The 21,647-nt window shown below is 53.9% G+C and overlaps 1 protein-coding gene across 1 annotated transcript in view; it reads left to right on the top strand.

Annotated features, from left to right (window-relative positions):
* ERI3 (ERI1 exoribonuclease family member 3) overlaps positions 1-21,647 on the top strand; it is a 136,269-nt gene that overhangs the window by 88,922 nt on the left and 25,700 nt on the right. The window contains exon 7 of the mRNA XM_050901260.1: positions 8,556-8,655. Within this exon, the coding sequence (XP_050757217.1) occupies positions 8,556-8,655 (100 nt within the window). The remainder of the gene's footprint in view (positions 1-8,555; positions 8,656-21,647) is intronic.

Genomic DNA, 21,647 nt, shown 5'->3' with positions numbered 1-21,647 from the left:
CAGCCTGGGTCTTGGTCACCCTGCGGTGCAGCCAGAAATGCCGGGACACCGCAAGAAGGCAGCCCTGTTCAAACAGACATGACCTGCAGCTCAAGGGCAAGGCCACTTGTCCCAGACTGGGAAAGGTGCTGGGCATGCGTCCTCCAGCCCCTTGTCTCCACAGCAGCCCCTGGGTTCCTGCTGCGATGCTCTGCTTGGCCGCCTGACCCCGAGCCCAGACCCCCATGGTCCTGCCAGCAGCCCCCATCCTTGAGCTGCTTTCTTGGTGGTTCATGGCTCTGCTTGTCCCCTCTCCTGGGCCAGTGCTGGCTTGTGCACACCCCAGCTCTATTTCCCAGCCCTCCAGGGACCCAGACCTGTAGCTTTGTTTTGCTTGTGACCAAACCCAGGGCTTTGACCGAGGTCTCCATGGCATTAACCTAGTGTGTCACCAGCCTCAGAGCACACAGCAGTGGAGAACATTTTATCCAGGATAATCCCTAGCCTGGGAGTAAGGCAGAGACTGTTCTTGTTCAAACACAGGGAAATGTGAAGCCTAAACCGCTTGGCACTTTGACACTCCAGAGTCAGGCACACCGGCATGTTTCTATTGCAGCCTAAGCCAGGGCAGGTGCTAATCCTGCACGGCGGCAGGGCCACCTCCCTGCTGCCTGACGGGGCCACAGCATCCAAATGCACCCTGGAGAGGTGCTGTTGGTGGCTGCAGGGTCCATCCTGCCCCTCCTGAGGTTGATAGGAGTTTTGACAGTGAATTTGCATGGCTGTGGCTGAGTTGAGGTATTGTCAGGACATGGGCAGGCTGAGGCTGCTCAGACGTGTGTCTGGGTGGGAAGAAGGGCCAGCCGTGAGATCACTGTGTGCCTCAGTTTCCCTTTTACAGTGCTCCTGTGGACAGAGATCTGATGGCATGGGCTGCTTATTTTAATAAGGAGAAAGCATGTACAGTTATGCTGCATCCTCCACATCTTATCTGACACCTTGCTGCCTTCCCTGAAGCTTGACCTGTCCTCCTCCCATGGACTGGGGGCACCTCGCCTCTGTAAAGCACTTCCCAAAGGTGGGCAGAGCCAGGCAGCTCCTGTGTGCCCAGCGCTCACCTTTCCAAAAATAGACCATTCATCATTTTATTTGTTTAATTTACTGCCTGACGTGAGGCATAAAGAAGTGGCTGTTTTAACAAGCAGCTTTGCAAATGGACTGAAGTAGACACCAGCTGGGTTTGCCAAAGGTTGCTCGGCAAGGCCAGGTAGAGCTGGCAAGGTGGCTCGTGTGCCGAGGGCTCCCTGCTTGTCCAGGACACGGGGGAAGCTGGCTGTGTGGCACTGTTCTCTGAAAAACCTTCGAGTGCCACTGTGTGAAGAGGGCAGAGCACCAGGCAGGGTCCCAGCACCTTTTCAGCAACCTGGGAGGATTATGTCCAGATCTCATCCTCCCACTGCAGGGTGCTGGCAATTTCCAGAGGCAGCACCTGCTTCCGCCTATGTGGGGCCAGACCCATTCGTGGTGTCCCCGTGTTCGGTGTGTCGGCCCCTCTCCTTCGCCCCGCAGTTCTCAGGGGGTTTGTGCTCTGGAGAGGGATGTTCCCTGGGAAAGGGCACCGCTCGCATCTTCTCCTGCGTCCTCCCATGTCCAAACCCCAGCCAAACCACCTCCTGCTCGGTGGCACTGCAGATTTATTTGGCAGAGGAAAATGCCCTCTGCTCTCATCACCCCCACCCCTTAATTATTAGCACAGATGTTTAACCTGAGGCTTTGGTGAGTGCCACGTTGGGCAGAAGTTGTTTCCGTGCATCCAGTGCCACTCACGAGTGTTCGGGGAGCTCGGTGCACTGAGAAAAAGTCATTAAATGTGGATGGTGTTAATGCTGTACCTGGTCAGTCTGGAAGCCCCTCTTGCCGCTGCGTTTGTAAAAATTAAATGCCTCTTATTAGCGGCGCAGCAGAGATCTGTAATACGCGTGGACAGAAAGGCAGGGATGGATGGAGTTGGTGTCAGGGCAGCAATTGCTTATCATGCCTTATCTGGGAATATGAAACTGTATTGCATGACATCCAGAGGCAGGCTGAATAGATATGCCAATTCATCTCGAGCCCGGGCTTTGACAAGCTAGACTGCCCTTGTTGAAAGGCATCAGTCAAACAAGAGCTGCTGGCTGCTTTTCCCTTTCTTATACTTTCTCTCGCTTCCGCGCTCCCTCTCCCTCTCTCGCCGCCTCCCCTCCCTCCGCCTTTTTTTTCTAAGCTTTTTCCACACAAAATTGAAAAGCTTTGGAAATAATAATAATAAAAGCCCCCCAAACTAATACCGTTTTAAGTACACCCCCCCCCCAAATGGGATTGATAAGGAACCCCAGTGTATGAAGGCATGTTTAGATAACATTGAGAATATTATAGTGAGTGAGAGAAAGTAGGGGGAAAAGCTTCCTGCCGCGTCTAAGCCAGGAAAGGCGACGGTACCCTGGCTAATACGAGTGTTTAATATTTGATGTGTTGGGATAAAGCAGGATCACCTTCGAATTGAATTGAGTGTCAGAATGAGAATCTATTACTGAAATTCTTGTGTGATTTGACAGCAAAGCAGACGATGTTATTCTTCACTAGTTACCGCAATCTTCTCCCCTACATCACTTAAATATTTTTTTCTTTGCTTGAGTAAACACACATTATCCTTTTTTTTTTCCACCCCCCTTTCCTTTTTTCTCTCCCTCTTTTATACTTACTTTTTTATTTTTTTTTCTTAAATCAAACCTGCCTTTCGCAGGGCTGATGGAGTAGATTGTTATTTCTTTATTTGTCCTATTAAATGGAATTCCTGATCGTTTAATCCTGCTTTTGTAAGTAATTTAAAAATACTTGAAAAGCTCTGAATGCAGCAGCACTTCTGACTAAACTGCTTAAAAGGGACATGTTACACCTGGGTTTAGCTTCTGCCTCCCAACAGCCAGCGAGGGTAGCAGGCTCCAGCACTGCCAGGGCTGAGCCATCCCGGGCTCCGTGCCTCCGTAATGCCGAACGAGCTTTCCTCCGTGCCTTCCCTGCAACAGAGGAGCTCTGCCGTTGTCAGCTGGGGCTTGGCAAGCTGCTTATTCATTACCTGCCTCTTCTTTAATTGCATTCAGCCCCGATCCAGCAGCCTTGCTACTAAATGATTTGACGGTGGGGTCAGGCCCTCAGTGGTGTTAAATTTGCCTTATGTCGTTCTGGTAAGTTTGTGTGGCAAGAAATCCCAGCAAGAAATGTCCACCTCCCATCCCTGAGGTGGCATGCAATTAAAATGGGATGTCAAGGGACCACCCTGGAGTCCCCAGTGTCCTGGGTGCTGTTCAGGGATGGTCTCCAAGACACCCCCAACCTCAAAACCTTACAGTTACTGGGTGGCACTGAAAACATTTTAAGCTGTGTTTAAAAGCCCACTTAGTCATAGACATGACCTCTTTTTTTCTTCCCACCATACAAAGTAATATAAAACCTTGACACCTCACCATGGCAGCAGCGGAATGAGGGGAGTTAGAGGGAAATGCTTATTTTGGGCGGACGCGGCGCACAGCTGACATGACAAGAGGAGGAAGACGCTTTTGCTGTCGCAAAGTCATTTTATCCATTGCAAAAATGTCAGGGGGGTTGGCTCCAGTCGGCAGGCTGCTGTGCCCGGCCTGATCCTGGGGGAGCACAGCTGGCGCCTGCTGCTTGCCGAAGCCGAGGGCAGCCGGGGAGATCTCACGGCCACTTTCTGTCTGTTTAAAAACATGTTTTTCTCAGGTGCCTTTTTGAAATTCTTAACGGGAACTTTCAGCAAAAAACACTTTTTTTTATTCCTTAGTACCCACCTTTCAGCATCTTCTCAAACCGCTGAGCCCCTTTGCTCCTGGGAGGATTTTTTCCAAAATGAAATATTTTCTCGCTGCCTGAAAGTGTCCATATTAATATTAAAATTACAATTAGCGGGTGAAACATTTAAAACCTTTTGATGGGACATGAAAAATGACAGGGTTGCCAGGCTGGGCAGGGCAGGAGGAGGCTCTGTGCCTGTCCTGGCAGTTCTTGCTGCCGTGGTTTGTGGACGCGCTTGTGCTGTTGCAAAGCACAGAGCCCCTCTTCCCTCCTCCCCTTCAGCTAAAGCACCCAGAGCAGTGCAATGCCAGCAGCTTTAGTGGAGGGCAGAGGGGCTGGGGACTGGCCGAGCAAGTCGCAGCATCGGCACGTGTGGAAAGGACGGGGCTGGCTCTGTCGGCAGCGTCGCCTTGCCCTAGCAGAGCAACGATAGCTCCGTGAGGACCAGCCCTGTCCCTCCCTGTGCGTACGGGAAGGATTTGTGGGGCTCCCCGTGGAAGCGAGCATCCTGACCTCTGCGCAGGTGCCCTGTTTGCATGATGCAGGACATTAAATCTTGCCTTAATGTGACTGCCAAACACCAGTTTTTGTGAAGTGTGCCCGGCACTTCCCCATAAATAAATGATGGAGCATTATTCAGTCCACTTAGATCAATACATCAGCTTGACAAGTTCCAGTTCTGGGAATTTTCTGACCCCCTGGAACATCTTCTCTGCAGCTGTGCTGCTTATAAACTGCGACGTGTAGCCCAAACAAGCTCCAGGGAGTGGGGCATCAGGACCCGGCTGTGTTGGCCCTGCCGCCTTGCCAGCCCCGGCATTGCTGGGGACAGGGGCTGATTTGCACTGGGGTTGCAGCAAGGGCAGGCAGGGCGAACTCGGTGCCAAACTAGGCAGCGTTTTTGCAAGAACTGGGCAAACGCTACCCTTGTTCTTCCCCTGCAAGCAGCGCCATTGCACTGCCCAGCCCCACTGGTGTGCCCTCCGTGTGCTCCTGTCCCAGCGCAGAGGACCATCTTTAACGCCCAGCGGTACCCGAAGTGGTCCGCGGAGCTCTTGTTTCAGGCTCTTTGCAAATTGAGGCAGATGCAGCATGGCCACCAGGAAGTTTTGCGAGCCGGTACAACAGGAGGATGATCTCAGACCCTCTTTGCTTTATTATAAAGCCAGCCCCAGATGCTGTGATTCTGCGCACACAGCATCTCCCTGCCCTGGGCTGCTGTACCCCATGTCTTATCCCCACTTCTGGTTTTTGGATTTTCTGCAGGTTATGTAAGGTATGGGTTACTTAAGGACTTACCTCCCCATACTGGCACTTTTAACAGGGTGTGGATTATCTGTGGTGCTGGCTCTATGCATGGAAACACAGTATGTTCCTAATCTCCTGCTGCTGTTAGCTCACATTTATCATAGGAGTATCTGCTTACCTTTGATTCGTGATCCCTACATCAGGGACCCAGGGCGGTATTTGTCTGTGAACTGCTGTGTATGCCTATGGGATTGTATAAGTAAATAAATATAATTAATAATCATCTGACTTCAGAGCAGCATTGGCAGGGAGGTAAATGTAGCCTTCATAGAATTACAAACAAAATCAGGAAAAAAGGGAGACCTTTCTAGGAGCTGGTGTGAATGGAAATAATTGTGGGTGAGTTTTAGCATATCAGAGGCACTGAGTTTGTCTCTAAATCAGAATTTTGACCAAAACCATTTAAAAATAGCTTTTTTAAAAGATGTCTGCATTTTTTATCAATTAAAATGCAGATGAAAATAAAATGCCAGAGGGTCCTGGCCCTGCTTCAGTGTCTGACCTAGAAGGGAGCAACCCAGTCCCTGCAACACCAGGAGTGAACGAAAGGGAGGGACCAATCAGTGTGATTTTCTGGCAAAAACGGTTTCATGGCATTTTTTTAAATCCTTCAGCTTGTGAATGAACCAGGGGCATCTCAGACTTTCTCACGGTTTGCCGTAGGGATAAGCGCTGAAGGGGCAGGGGTCTGCGCCGCTGCCGGCAGCCATGCGGGGCTGGAGCGGCGGCGGAGCCGGCGGGAGAGCGGCTGCGAATGGCACTGGTTTCCCAGCGGCTGCGGTGAGCCAGGGGCGAGCTGGCTGCCACAGCCACCCCGGCGGGCTGGGGAGCCCTGCGTCGGGGAGCCTCCGGCACTTTCTGCCTCGCTTTAACAGTCAGAAGAAGAACTTTCCTGTTTAAAGATTAAACATTGTCTTTAAATATTAAACAGCAAAGCTCCTCGCTCTTGATTGTGTGGCTGCTGCCGGCAGGCGGCTCAGAATTGCCAATTTTAATTAAAAAACTTTATTTTCCAACGCAGCCCAGCGATGGCTCCTCCTCCTGGCCGGGGCTGGCTGACCTCTCCCCTGGCTTCCCTTCATCTCTGCCTGTCTGCCCGCATTTCCCTCTGCCTGCAGCAAAGTGACGGTCCCTGCCAGCCCCAAAGTGTGAGTGGCCTCGTCTGGGACTGATCAATGCCCCTGGCACTTCCTTCCAAAACCCCAGGAAAAACAATTAAAACCCGATCGATCCTGCAGGCAGCTTTGAATATGCATAAGTGCACACTTGACCTTCAGTGGTCAGGCCAACTTCCACCCTGGCTGCTTAGCTAGTTTGCTCAGGTATTGCGGCTGTACCAAATGACCTTGATTAGGAAAGCGAAACGCGATGCAAAGATGGGCTCGGTGCCGATCCTGGGGCTGGGGCACATGCCGCCGGCTCCCTGCTGCTGCTGCGGAGCCAGGGGAGGCAGGCTGGGGTTGACACTGGCACCCAGCTGTCAGGAGCCTTCCAGAACTGTCCCCGTGGCTTTCCTGGGATCCTACCAGCCTCCCACTGTGCTCCCTCGGTTGCTTCTGGCTGGGGTCCGAGGCATGTGTCTAGGCTGGGAAGGCAGCCTGCGATACAGTAGCTCAAAGCCTGCCTAGTCCCTGTGCAGGGACAGCCCTGCTCCCTCCTCGTCCCATGTGTCCTCCCCCGAAGCGTGTGGGGACACCCCTTGCCCAGGGATGCCCCCCACTGCTGGCGACCCCAGGCCTGGACCCACTGATGCTGATCGTGGGGACCTTCCTGCACTGTGCTTCAGCTTGCTCTTTGGGAGGGAGCCCAGGAGAGGGAGCCACACACGGAGCCGCTGCCGCCGTCACCCAGGGCCACCCAGCAGGTGGGTGGCAGGGTCCCATCCTGCACCCTGACCCCTGGCTCCCCCCTGCCCTGCGGCTGGCCAGCCTGCATCACAGCCATGGCGATGAAGATACCAGAGCATGTTTGTTGAAGTCTAAGGAAAGCTCCTCATTGTGTACACAAAGTGTAATTTCAGTGAATTATGCATAGACTTAATTAGGAGTTTTAATTGCTAATCATCTCCCAACAGGATTAGCAATGCTGTCTATTAATTATCTGTGGAGCCCTCTGTTTTGCTAAGGCAGGAGTAACAAAGCAGCATGAACGGGTACGTAGGCCAGTAATAAATTAACTCCCCCAAGCCCCGTAGCTCCTGGGAGGCTGCTGGCAGCGAGGGCTGTGCGAGGGCCGGCCCTGCCCGCACTGGGCAGAGCAGCAGGTAGTGGAGGCAGAGGGACTGGCAGGCAGGTGGGTGGTGGGCTGGTGGGGGGGACCGCTCAGCTCTGCTCACCCAGTTCAGCCCCGTTCCTGCTGCAGAGAGCATCTCCCCCGGCGTTTGCAGCCCACAGAGGGTGTCAGCGATGCCCTGCCGCGCCGTGGCCACGGTTAGCTGCAGGAGGGAGATAGGGGCTGCTGGATTGACCTGATCTCATCTGGGGACAATGGCCCTCATGGCAGCAGAGATAGCGCCGGCATGAGCGACGCTAAGCCCACACGCCCTTCTTACTGCTCACAATGCGGCGCTGAGCTTAATTCCTCAAGATGAAGAAGATACGTGGCTGTCAGGCTGTAATTACAGCCATGCGTGTGACACGGAGGCCCAGCTGCCTTCACGTTTGCGTTGTCCGGTGGGTTTTTGTGCTGCCCAGGCTCCCGGCTGCCTCGGTCCTGCTGGGAGCCCTGCCGGAGGACGTGGCAGGGGTGGAGCAGGCTCCCTCTGGCCAGGCTGTGGGCTCTGTGCAATGGGGTAAGCAGTGCTGGCTTCCAGTGGGGTTTCTCCCAGTGATGGAGAGCCCTGAGGCAACTGGGGTCTGGGGATGGAAAGGAGAGGGAAGGCTGGGAGGGCTGTGCTTGCTGGAGGGGAAGGGGGCTGCCGGCCAGGCCAGCCTGGGCATGGGCACCCCTTTCCAAATCCCCCTGACTCCTGCTGCCAACCCTATCCTTCGTGAAGCAGGAATTGGGGGGATGATGTTGGAGCAATCCAGCGACATGTGGGATGAACTCGCACCCTCCAGCTCGCCCCAGCACAGCGAAGGTGGCCTCAGGTGATGCCAATCCAGCACAGTGCCCAGCAAACCTCATGAGGTTTGTCACCCATATGAGGCTCAGGAGCAGGCCCTGGACACCTCTTCTCTGAGGAGCATCAGGTGGGACAGGCCAGAGTGAGGGTGCTTTGTGCAGGTGGCTCCAGGAGAGCTGCTGCGAGGGCGATGCACAGGTCCGCACTGAACATGGTGAACGCAGACCCACGCCGGCCCCGGGAGCAGCCAGGCCTGAGTGAGCACAGCTGGCTGCCAGCAGCAAGGTGCTCCACCGAAACGTGTCTGCATGTGGGCTGTGCACCAGTCTGACCGTCTGCTTCTCTCTTCCAGGCGTACAGCTTTGCCATGGGGAGTTGGCCAAAGAACGGGCTCTTAGACATGAACAAAGGACTGAACCTACAGCACATAGGGAGGCCTCACAGCGGGATAGGTGAGTGATGCTGCCCTGCACCCTTCCTGTCCCCACGGTTGCTGCTCCAGGCGCGCAGGACATGCCTTGGTTCCCGAGAGCTGGTCCAGTCTGGGATGCTGGGAGCCAGCCAAAGGGCTGTGGGGTCTCTGGCTGGTGGAAGGGACGAAGATGTGTCAGGGCAGGGTGGGCACGCAGGATGAGCTCTCTGTCCCTGGCACATCCCAGTGTGCCAAACACACCTGCCCGTCCCTCTGGCTGGGGAGCTGCTCCCTTCCTTGGCTGCTCTGGCAGTGCTCGGGCTGGGGGTGGATGTGGGCAGCACCAGGGCCTGTGCGGTGCCTGGAGCGCAGGGCAGGGGTCCCCAGGCTGGGCGGGATGCTCTCAGACCAGTCCTCCAGCTGCTCTGGATGCTGCTTGGAAAGGAGGCTGTGCCAGGCGGCGCAGCCTCGGGAGCTGGCTGGAAACATGCTGCAGAGTGAAGATGCATGGCCCCAGCTGGAGAACTGAATCATCGTCCCGTTTGTTCACACGTGTGATGAGTTTCATGGTCCCACAGCCTGCTCCAAGATAAACAGCTGAGACTACCATGCAGAGTGGCAAAGCTCCATGTTTTCCCTAGCTCCTCTGCACCAGGGATCAAAGTGATATGAGGAGGGAGACCTGGCCTGGGACATTGAGGCCTTATACCTGCCTGCTGCTTAACGCTGGGGGTGCAAAGCTGGGGCAGCAGCAGGCTGCGGTATGGGCAGGAGCTCAGATTTACTGGGCCGTAGGCAGGGCTGTAACTCAGGGCTGCGTCACTCTTGCCTGTCTTGTTTCTCTGCGGGGCGTTGGATCACCTCTTGGAGACCAGCAGTCAGGTGTTCCCTCTGCCTCACAGCCCTTCATCCACGGTGACTTGTGAGCATTAAAGTTTGCAAGGAGGTAAGATTTACTTGGAAAAGTCACCGGCTACCTGGGCCTTGAGGAGGCTGTTTAATATTGTTTCAAGTCTCTAACCATTAAACTCTCCAATCAATCCAAGTTAAGGAGATGAATTATTTAAAGCTCACCAGCTTTTAATTAGCAAGCTCCTTTTGAACTATGGATCTGGTTGCATTATTGACGGAGGTAGCATTAAAATTTGCTTCCTTGCCTGGGAGCAGATTTGCCTTGCTTGTGTGCCATGTTGGGGGGATCACGGGGAGGGAGCGGGGACTGCAGGAGTTGTGTGTGCGTGTCCTGCTCTGGGGGCTTGGGCTTTTCCTAGAGTCTCCTGTGGAATGCAGGGTTGGTTTGTGCCTCATCTTTCCTCATTTTGTTTATGGCAAGAGCTCTCTGTTGCTGTCATCTCTTACTCTGACAAAGCGTCCCCAGCTCTGGAGTATCATCTGTCTGCCATTGGTTTCTGCCTGTGTTTATCTCGGTGCTGTTGTCTTGCACAGGTGTCTCTGCCTGATGGAGTTCAGAGAGATGCTGTTCATGTCCCTCCCCACTCCAGTCCTTTAGGAGGGTTTTGCTTCTTCATTTCTGCCAAACTCCCTCTGTGGGGGAGCAGTCCCGGTTCTCCCCAGTACAGGGTGAGCCACGAGCAGATTGCCCATGGAGAAGCAAGGCCCAGCAGCCAAGCTCCCTTCTTGCAGCGCTCCGTCCCAGTGGCAAACCTGCCTTTCACACACTGTTCGGAATGGGGTTTACATGGGTGCTGTGAAGGATGCCAGGCCAGCAGTGTGACGGTCTCCATCTCCCTGGCACCGCCAACGGTACACACGTGCCCTGTGTGTTGCAGCCTGCTGGCTGCTCCATTTGGGCTGGGTCCAGAGCAGCTCTGTCCCCGGTGTCTGCGATCCTCCGCCTGCCTGCAGAGGCGGCAGCCGCTGGCACCCCGTGCCTGGTGGCTTGAGCTGGAGGCACGGCTCATTGAACGGCAGCTGGGGAGAACGGCTTCTCCACCCGGCCAGCTTGGGAGCCCCAGGCACAGCTGCTGCCTGCGGTGTCAGGGCTGCTGGCTTTGGGGCTTGGTAGCCCAGTGTCCCCCCTAGGAGAAGGCTCAGGGCAATACTGGTGTCTGGAGACATGCCTTGCCTGGCATTTTGTCAGGGCACCAGCCTCCTGGCCTTCTGGCCACTTCGTTTCCCAGCCTGCTGGCTTTTCAGGTCCTAGGCATGGATCAAGTGTTGGCTCTAGTGACAGCCCGAGAGGTCCTCAGGCCAAGGGCCGAGGAGGGATTGCTCACTGCAGAGGCGGCCTGGCTTCCTTGGGTCCGGCTTTGCTGCCTCGTTGTGGAGCAAGTGTCAGTCCTCCACAGCGGAGTCCTTCTGTATCGACCACTGGGACTGGGCACAGTCATCCCAATTGCTGACGGTCACCCTGTGACCTGAGCAGTCCTCGCCACTGTCCTCCTTCATGCTCTCAACTGCTTTTGCTTCGGGGCTGAGAGGAGCCAGCCCTTTCCCTGCCCAGGGCTGCCCTCCCCTTCCCTCCCTGGCTGTAAGGAGCCTTGCTCCTGACACAGCCCTGCCCACTCAGCTGAATAAAATGACCCCTCCTCAAGGACTGCTGCTGGAGAGGAGAGTGGAGAATGGTGAAGCATGCTGCCTGCCTGCCTGCCTCTTGCTGCCTGTGGTGAGATGGGAGCTGGCTGTGGCTCTGGGGATGCTCCCATGCGGTCTAGAGCCTCCCTTCTCTTTTGTGGTCGGTCCTGGGGTGCAGCTGGGTCAAGGGAAGTTGGGGAGCTGAGAGGGGGGTCCCTAGGGGTGCCCAAGGCAGGTGTAACCAGGGTCAGCCTCTGATTTTCATGGCCCTTGTGGGTCACTCATGTCCAGGAGTCTGCAAACCAAAGAGGGCTGAGAAGGCAGCAGCAAGGAAATGTGTTAGCCCGCCACACCAGTTTCATGAATACTGTGCCGTGCAAGAGAGTGTCCGTGCAGCTCCTTTCCTGGCAGCGTGGGGAGCAGTCCAGGGGGATGCAGGCAGTCCTGTGAAGCCTCGGCTCGCTTATGCAGGAATGTACCACATGGATGTTTCCCTTCAAATCTGACAGAAAAATTGCAGTGGATGGCCACTTGTTTTTGCAAACAATTTGCAAGGAATTTTGCCGTCTTGCCTGATCGGTTGTGTATTGCTTTGTTTTCAAATCGCTCTCTGATTCACTGGCTCAGCAGGTATCTGCTCCAAATCCCTGCACTTGGCATGCTCTGGGACCAGTCCCGCTCCGTGCTTCATCTCCTCTCCTTTGTCTTGTTCAAAATCTGGGAGTTCAGGGCACTCGACACCCTGCAGGGCCAAGGCCAGATTCTGGATGGGAACCTCACCTTTAGCATCTGGTGCGTGCGGGCAGGAGGGGCTCGTGGTGGAGCACGGTGGAGTCTCACCACATCCCCTGGGACATATGGCTGCGCATACAGCAAGTTGCTGAACAGAGCTCACGTTCTAGCTTTCGTCTGGTTTCTACTTGCGAGCGAGTGAGCTGAAAATCTTGTTGAGGGGTTAGAAAAGTGGTTTGTGTCACCAAATACACCAAAGTGTATTTGCATACACTGCAAATACAGCTGCCTTGGGGTGGGATGGGTGCAGGTCTGGTGCAGTTGTTTTCTTGGGAGGGAAAAGGTAAAGGAAGGGGGGAAATGTCAATATTTCAGCTTGCTGAGAAGTGCTGGGCAGAATAAGGAGGTAGGAAAGTCCTGCTCCAGAGAGTGAGGATGCACGAAATCCTTGGGAAGTAGGAAAGGAGCAAAAGGGGAGTGAAACCTGTTCTTTCATGCCTTTTCTCGGGTTGGTATTTCAGCTCCAAGGATTCCCTCTGGGCTGAATGTGGCCCTGAGGACTGGAGAGGACTTTCTTCTGCAGCTTCCATCTCTCTTTGAACATGGATTAAATGTGTGTCAGCTCTAGTGTGGGCTGTAGGATCTTGGGGTGAGGAACTTCTTCTTGTCTGGTGTTTTCTTGGCCCTCAACAAACTGAAGTTGAGTCTTGCCAAGAAGTTACTCATCTTACAGATGTGTGCACGTTGCCGTTCTTAAAACATGTGTTTGAGATGCTGCTTGCCAAAAATGAGCTGCAGCTTGTAATGGGGGTCTTGGCACTCGTCACGCAAAGACCAGCGTTCACAGGCTCCACACCAGGGGAGCTGGGTTCTTGTGTTGGGGTCTCTCTGCTGAGTTTCAGAGACTGATATAAATCTGAAGGATTAACATCCCAGGATTTAGTTGTGATTTAAATCAGCCAGCAGATCACCTGGATTCAGTAATTGATTTTATTCTATTTTTGCCTTTTTTATTTTTTACCTGTTTCCCTGAAAAATGTTCAAGTTTTACTGACCAGCACCTATCAAACCAAGTGCAGCTCTCCTTACCACTGCCCAGTTGTTAAATCTGGTTATTCTTTTATTCATCAAATATTCTATTTTTGCTACATTTATTTTGATCGATTTTGTAACATAATATACCTTTAGTCTTAGTTTTTAGAGATTTGTTACATTAGGAAAATGGTGAATTACTATTTGTTCTTAAAGAGGTGGTGATTAAATTATTACTCATGATTACTCTTTTGGAGGAAAATTGGAATGCCATGCTAAAGTACCCCAGCAGTAGTTTGAATTGATTTTATTAGTAAAATCCTGTTTCCCTTGCATGTGCTCAATACAGAAGGAAAAGTAAATTTCAAAATACTGTCTAGTTAAAAACACTTGGTGCATGAAACCAAAGCAAGAAGTGATCGGTGAGTTGAAGGAGTGTTTCTGGAAACCACCCTTTCAAGATTTTAGAATTAGTACATCTCATCTTCTCCCACCTTTGTTTGCTGGTTTGTTTGTTTCCCTGATTATGGAAAAGATAAAAGGCACACCTTTTTTTTTTTTCAGTCCTTTGTTGTTTCTCAGCTCTGAACAAGCCAGTTACTGAACTGAAAATACACCGAAAAAAGGAAGAAGTTTCCAAATCTGCAGAAGTAGCTGCTGCTGCTGGGAAAGTTTGTTTCTCATTTGTCAGCTCTGCTTCCACCTCCAGTGCATTGACTGTCTTTAAAACATGATCTTACCCCTTGCTACTGGTCTTTTTTGAATCTAATTAAATTTAATTGAATCTTTAAAGTTTAGGCTTTAGCACACAGATTATTATTATTATTTTAGATTTAGTTCTAAATGTCTGATTTGAGTTTTTTTTGCTTTTTTGGGAAGAGAGGGTAACCAGGCTGCTGTGTCTCTTGCTAGTGAACCCGCAGTACCCATCCCAGGCGACCAGGAGATCTGGTCCCATAGTAGCGCCTGTCTTGACACGATGCCCTCGCTGGGCTGTTTTACACCAGCTGGCGTAATCCTGTGAGCTGTGAGCCTCTGCGCGGGGCTTCACCGTCTTCCCTGTGCCACAGTCCCCCTGGCCAGGGCTGTGCCGTGCTCCCTCCGTGGGGATCTCTGCCGTGCCAAATGGAAAAGCCCTACCTGCCTGGGCAGGTCAGCAGCCCATGCGGCGAGCGACCCAGCAAGCCACCATACCTTCCCGGCTCCATCTCTCTCTTTTCATTTACTGATTGGAAATCTTGGAAGGTTAGGGTGTGATATTGTTCCTGATCCAGAGCATTAATTAGGCCTCGGAAAGAAGAAGAGGAATTGCGTGTTTTTAACAGTGAGGTTAATGGGATGCTCGCAGAGTAGACAGTTTTAATGAGCTTCAACTCGATGTGCAGTGAGTTTACTCTTCGTGTTAAAAGGGTCACACTGCAGTAGTTTGATGTGGATTGTCTCCTGGCCCCTGGTGTCATAGGTGAGCGTCTGTCAGAGTCCAGTCAGAGCGCATTTACTTAGTGACACGATTCTAATTAACTACCTCGAGCTGCCACCACTGCGGGGAGCCGGGCCAGCGCCTGCCGGGGGTGCCTCCTGCCCAGCAGAACCGTCCCTCTCCCCACATCGCTCTGCCTGCTCTGCCTGCTCATGTCCTGGCAGCGCTGGGCTGCTCTCTGTGCTGACATTGAAGGAGAGGGCGGCGAGGGCCGTGCTCGCTAAGTGCGGTGGCAGGCGGCGGGCTGCCCGCCGTAATGGGTGCCTTTGGCTGTCAGCGCCGACTCTCCCCCCGGGAGCTTGGCAGGGGCTGATGAGGCTTTGCCTCGCCCTGCAAGGTGCTGGGGAGCATGTGGTCCTGGCAGCTTGCGGTCCTGGGAGCTTGCTGGCTTTATTTGAGCCTCCTCTCATTCTTCCCTGCTTTCCTTTCCTCTCTTTAGTTTTCCTGGCTCTCCTGGGGGTGCAAGGAAGCCTGCAGCCCCCCAGCATCTGTGGGATCCCCGGTCAGCCTTGGTGCCCACCTGCCTCCTCTGCAGCGGGGCAGGGGGAACAAGGGGACAGGGACAGCATTTTGTGAAACTCCCCTCCGTTTTTTTCACCGCTTTCCATCCCAGCCCACATGGCCCTGGCTGGCAGAGCTGGACCCACCCTCCCCGTCCCTCCCAGGGGATGGGAGAAGCCTTGGAGAACCCCATGCTCCCCCGGAGCAGGCAAACCCCATTCTTTGGCTCTTCATTTCTCAGCAGAGGTGGCACACAGCTGGTGCCGTGCCCGGGGGCAGTGCCGTTTGCACCGCACCATCCTTATGCCAGGGTATGCCGAGAGCGAGAGCCGAACACGGGGCTCACTGCTGCGGAGCAGGGCACGGGGCTGCCTCGGGGCTACTGCCCCACACACAGCAGCTCCAGCCCAAGGCAGAAGGGGAAAGACTCCGAGTTAAATAATTAAAAGAGACTTAAGTAAAAATCAACAGAAATGTCATCAAATGAGCAGTGTCATTTTGAATTAGCGCTTGTAAAGGTCAGGCGGATCCAGAACAGGTGGAGCAGCTGCGTGCCGGGTGTCGCAGCCGGGCAGCATGTCCCGGCACCCAGGGAGGCAGGGTGCAGAGACCGGCCCAGCCATGCCGGGGCACTCGCTGGACCACGGGCGCGGGGAGAGGGCGGCAGGCGGGTGGCGAGGGGTCCCGCCACGAGCACCGAGCCCCGCATCCCCGAGGAGGGTGGGGAGGGAGGGCCAGCCAGGGCGGCCGGTTAGAGGACGCGCGTCTGTCAGAGTCCAGTCAGAGCACATTAACGCGGTGACATGATTCTAATTAACTACCGTGAGAGGTGTCACAGCTGGAAAAGCAGTGAGCGGAGACAAGCTTTTAAAAAAAGAAAAAAGCAATGTGACAGTCTTTTTTTTCCCCCCTCTTTCTTTTTCTTTTCTTTTCCTTTATTTTTTTTTTTTTACTCTTGTGTGCTCTCTCCCCTCCATGTGGGAGTGGATCTAAAGATAATTAGGATGTCTGGCTGCCTGGGAACCTGAGCTGGGGCTCTTTTGCTTTCAGTCATTTAAGTTTTCGACATCTCTCTGAAGGGACTTGGTGGCGCAGTGGATTACTGTGCGCCAGAGTGACAGAACACTCTTCTAATCGTAAACCCTTTTTAGAAAGGATTCTGCTCTCCCTTTTTCCCCAGGAGCAGCGGGGGGTATGTTCTGATCACTGCAGCTCTGTTCCCATACACGCTACAATGGGAAACTCAAGGTCTTTCAGCTGTTTCCTGCAGTTAACAAAGGAGGCACAGAAGAAAGAAAGGAAGGATGATTGAGTGTTTGTGTTGACTGCACTCACCCCTCCGTCCTACCCTGCCGAAAGTTGGTCGTGCGCCTGCTGGGGTGGGGGCACGCGCGCTCGCCCGACCCCGCTGCCTGCCGGGGGGGTGTGAGGGGTTCGTCACACCTTGCCCCTTGCCTGAGGGCTCGTGGTCCCTGGAGGGAGCCGCCTTTGGAGGGGAGGGTGAGATGGGCTGCGGGGCTTCGGCTGCCTGAGAAAAGTTGGGGTGGCACCGTGTACTCCTCGCAGCCCCGGGGCAGGCAGCGGCAGTGCCCGCTCGCTCGGGATGTGCGGAAGGCAGGCGTGAGCCCCTCTCTTCTGGTTGGAAGCAGTTACGTTTGCAGCACCGGTGTCAGACTGAAGATTTAAGAGGGATATCTGGATTATTTGCTGTTTGCTGTGCCACAGTGCCTGGGAGGCACAGCTGCGGTCAGGGCAGGTCTGTCTCAAGCATCAGACCTGGCTGACCCCCAGCAGGACAGTGCTGCCGTCATCCTGGAGCTGCCCTTTGGCATGGCTGCTGCTGTACCCCGCTTCCTCTGGCTTCTGGTTTTAGGACCAGCGGTGGAGACTGTCTCCCTTGGCGAGAAGAGCAGATCTGCTGTCCTTCCCTCCCTCGCAGGCCAGCTGTGATCCGCAGCCTAACACCTGGCCCAATCCCAGTGACAGATGAGAAACCTCTTAAATGTTTTTCATATCACTCTGAACTGTTGTTGGCATACTGGGAGCATGGGGAGAGGCTGATGGTTTGTATTATGTGTGCTCTGTCTTACCAGTCAGCCAGTCCCAAACCCAGGAGCGTGCAGATGTGAACTGATCTGTACTAGAGAGACCTTTGCAGTGCCTCGGACCTATCCCGCTGTTGGCTATTTGTCCAGTCCCGTGGCTGACCCTTGCAAAATATCCCACATGCACACTGCTGGAACAACCCTTGCACTGACCAAGCCCTGTCCCATGTTGTGCTGGGCAGGTAAAACATCTTTGCTAGCACTTGTTCTCCTGCCCCTGTAACAAGCAGCACTTCCCATGCACTGTGATGCATCCTCCGACACAGTGAGACATGCGTTAGGTGAGAGGCCTTGGAAGATCATTAACTTTCTAGAGAGCTTTTTCTGTAGAAAGTAGCGACGTAAAACACCGAGTGACATTTTGATTTCCCCATGGATTCTTTTGGTGCCTTGGTGTCTCTCTGCAATGTGTCCCAGACGAGGCTAAATGGTAGCACGTCTTCCCTTACCTGTGAGGAGGGGAAGAGTTTCCTGTTAATGAACATAAACATCTCAATTAAGAGCACAGATTGCCTGCCCTGCTCTGCAGCAGACTCTAGTGGAAGGTGTCTTTTAATGTTATGCTGTCCTGCAACAGCAATGTGTCCCCAAACCTGCCCTTCCACACCTGCATGCCGGGGGATCACAAGGATGCTGCTGTCCCTCTTGGGTTAGCCCTTGTCTCCAGGGTTCGGGCATCCATGTTGTCCCGACTCTGGCCTCCCTGGGCAGCGCGGGGCTGGTGGCTGTAAGCACCGTGATCCCCCTCTGCGAGGAGGAGAGACTCCTGCCCAAGTTTTACCAAAGATCTGCCTTTACGAGAGTGGTGGCAGAGGTACGGAGGGAAGGCTGTGTCAGCGAGGGACGTTCGGTTTAAAGCTGCCTCCCGCTTCACCTAATGAGAAACGATTGCAAGGTGCAGGAGGGGAAGGGGTAGCCACCAGCCGGAGAGACTCCACCGCAATTTAACAAGTTTCCATTCCCCTGAGTTCCCTGACAAGACCCCCCTCTAAGTCTGTACAGGAATTCTTAAGAATAGGATAATTAGGATGTTTCAAAGCTGCGACCCTCAGAGGAGTCCTTGGATTAATCTGTTTTTTCCCTTAAAGACATCTGTAACTACAATCTTTGTTTCTCTCCTCTTCTCCCCCCCCCCTCCCCTTCTTTTCCCCCCTTGTCTGTCTCTGTATCTCCTGTCAAACCGTTGCAGACGTAAATGACAAAGAAATCAGAAAGAGAGATCAATGCAGTCCAAATTAGCACTTGGAGATAGACTGTGCTGGAGATGTCAGAGCCTGACCCCAGTTGATCTGCCAGCCTCCGCTGGTGATATTATGCAAATTGCATCCATCTGGCAGAGCCCAGTGAAGGACTAATGGGGCAGGGAGGGGGCCGTGGCCAGGCGCCTTTGGGAAGCGGAGAGAGCTGGGGGTCTTTGGGGAGGGGGGTCCGTGATCAACGGGGGAGATAAGGTACTGCATTGGCTTCATTTGCGCTCCTGGGCGGATTAAAAACCAAACTCCAGATAAGAGATAACCAAACTTCATTTTGCTTTTTATTTTATTCCTTATTGCTACCCCCACACAACCTAGTACCAAAAAGAAGGGGAAAAAAAAGATGGTTCTTGGCGCTCTTGTTTCCTACACGTCATTACCACTGATGGCAGTTTGAGGGGAGAGACAAAGTCGGGGAAAGAAAGCAAAAAAAAAAAAGCTAGCTGCTTAAAAGACTGCTGTAATAGGAGCATGGATAATAGAAATCTCAAATTACTGTGATCGCCTTGTTAAGAAGTTTGAAAATACGGCCAGATTGTCTTTAATGAGAGAAATATGGCTGTTAGTTAGTGAAGGAGGAGGGAATGGACCTTGTTTCAAGATCTGTAGCTCACCCATCAAAGAGGCACCGGCTGTTTCATTTCAAAATCCTGCTCCTCTGCCTGATATTAAAAATAGTTGTTAAAGGCTTTGACTAGCAAGACGATTCTCTTTGGCTTCCTACTCTCTCTCCACCTCCCCCGAAAGACTTCGCTAAGAGAACTTCTGCTTTAAAAAATGGCCAAGCAAAGAAAGAAAGAGAGGAAAGTTTTGAGCCGTGGAGTGATGCTGCCCCTGGCACCCCAGGGTGCTTGGGGCCTTCAGGCCGAGCACCGCCGACACCGTGGCCGTCCTTGCCACGGCAGAGGGGAGCCCCCACCGTGCCATATGCCTGCTGTGCCGGGATGAGCGCTGCGACGTGGTGCTATCACTGCTCTCCTCCTGGCAGCCCCGACCCGGGCATGGGGCAGCACAGGCTTTTTTGGCATCCGGACCCCCGTTAAGTGCCGTGGTGCTGCTTTCCTTCACTCTCCCCGGTGCCCGGGAAGCAGCGCTGGGCCAGGGCCGAGGATGCAGAGAAGGGCTCTGACAGAAGCCAGGTCTGGCAGCTGCCCTCCGGCCCCCGCCTCTTGTTAAGAGCTAACGGGCACCTCTGTGCTGTTAGGCTCTGACCCGTAACTCCTGCCTCACCACTGCGCTGACAGTCCCCTCTTCATTCTCCCCTGAAATCAAAGGATCACATTAATTGGTTTAAGGATCGCTGCCCCGTGTCCTGAGTGGCCTGTTTAAGATAACGAACTCGGACTGTGTTAATAGCTATTATAACTCAGCAGAGGATCTAGGGACAAGGCCTGGATGGGGAAGATGCTGCTGGGTGGGGAAGATAGGCACCGAGGCATCGAAAATCTGTCCAGTGCTGTGTTTTTCCCCGTCCTTACACAAATCAGTGTAATTCCGCCGCTCCCAAGTTGCTAACATGTTGAAATCCCAGGGCAAAGGGCTCTGGCAAGAGGGGAGGGCTGCGCCAGCCAAACTGCTGCCCTTTCCCAGTGTGGCCTTGCTCACTTCGTGGATCTGCAGTGGGATCAGAGGGGATCTGCTCTCCTCTTTATCCTCCATAGCATGAGGTTCTTCCTAAAGCCACAGCTGCCACTGCACAGGCTGATCCCAGCTGTGCCATTAACCGCCTGAGCTCTGGCTTGTTCCCGGTCCTGCGGCAGAGCCCCGTGGCGGGTGGGCGCTGGGACGACAGTGTTTCCCTCTGTCCCCGAGAGTCCTGAGCAATCCGGCTCCAGCTTGGAAGCTGGGTTCTTCAAACCCAGCGAGAGCCCGAGCAGCTCCTCTCAGCCTGGACCCCAAACTGGGTGCCACAGGTGTGCAGGACCTGGAGGGGAGGTAGGAGGAGAGGGTCATGGTCACTGCTAAGGGTGGGCACACCGGTCCATGCTGCTGGGACCGAGGTTCCATGTCCAGTGCTGTGGTCTGACATGTCTGCTCTGCATGCTCGGAGGTCTCTGAGGAGATGGCATGAAGCAGGGGCTCAAAAGCTCCTATCAGTTTTTGGCCAGGTGGTGGCCCAGAGATGCAGCGGGATCAGCTGGGCTGGGCTGCTGTGCCAGGTGGGCTACAGGACTGTCCTGCCTCATCCCCCCGTGGCGCCGAGTTGATCTTTAACCATGGAAAAACCCCTACCCAGTGCCGTGATGCAAAACCCCCCAGTGATGGAGAGCACCCAGCAGCCCTGGGTAAGTTTTCCTGCTGTAATTAGCCTCGCTGTTAATTACAATAGGCCTGTAATGTGCAGGGAGAGCAACCGCCTGGCCAGAGCGGCTGTCTGTGTGCAGACCTTCCTGCTGCGCCCCAGCCCTGCGTTGCCCCTTGCTTTCCTGCCTGCCCCTCGGCAGCAGGCACGGTGCTGGCGCTGCTGGTTGCCTGTGCTTGCCAGGACATGCATGTCTCCCTGCCTGCCGATGCCTCTCAGTGGCCCCAATGGGCAGGGGACCTGCGCCCCGGCACTGCCACCTCGGGACCCTTCCCTGGGGACTCTGCGCACAGGGTGAGCCCACGGCAGGCAGGACCCCCCGGGCCCTTGCCCTGCAGAGGGCACAGCAGCAGCAGCAGCATCTTGCTGGGACGCCCACTCCAGCCATTAGCTGCAGCTCCCCGGGGCCAGCCGCCCGGTGCCGGGGGTACCGGTGCTGGGTCCCCTCTCCGGTCTTGTGTGTTTCCAACCAAGAACCAGCAGTTTGGCTTTATTTGCATGCCCAGGGGACTCAGAGCTTGGCAGCTGGGCCATCTCCAGCACCCACAAAGCCCTCTGCTAGTGCTCTCCCCCTCCAGAAGTACATATATAACAGCCGAGAGAGGCAGAGAGGGAGAGAAAAAGAGAGACAACGGCTTTGCCTCCACACTCCCGTCCAGAGCAGTCTCCTAATGAGAAGAATATGGCTGCTAGTTAGCAGAGGGGTGTGTCCTGTAGGCTAAAATGAGATAGTTACACTGCACTGATTGAAGGTTGAGGTTAGAGGGCAGCACAATTATGTTCAGGAGATTCAAGGGCTCTGTTTGATGCGGCAGTTCTAAGCTCCCAGCCAGTGTCAGTAGTTTAGCTCAGGGTTTCTTTTTTTTTTTTTTGGGGGGGGGGGGGGGGGCTAAAGACAGGAAGGATAAAAACTATGGGAATGAGTTGTTACTATTATTATAAAGTGGTGTGAGTTTTTTTTTTTAAACCACCAGTTCACCCCCCTTTTGCTTAACTGTTTCCTGATCATTATTTTTTAAGCTGCTTGGAGGGAAGAAGAGAGCATCCCTTTCCCCCTGGAGAGCAGCTCTGAATTTTCTCCCAGAAGAGGAA

Source organism: Gymnogyps californianus, chromosome 8 (assembly GCF_018139145.2).
Source record: "Gymnogyps californianus isolate 813 chromosome 8, ASM1813914v2, whole genome shotgun sequence".
Lineage (NCBI taxonomy): Eukaryota > Metazoa > Chordata > Aves > Accipitriformes > Cathartidae > Gymnogyps > Gymnogyps californianus.
The sequence above is the reverse complement of the archived record's forward strand: the minus strand, read 5'-3'. Positions and strand labels throughout refer to the sequence as shown.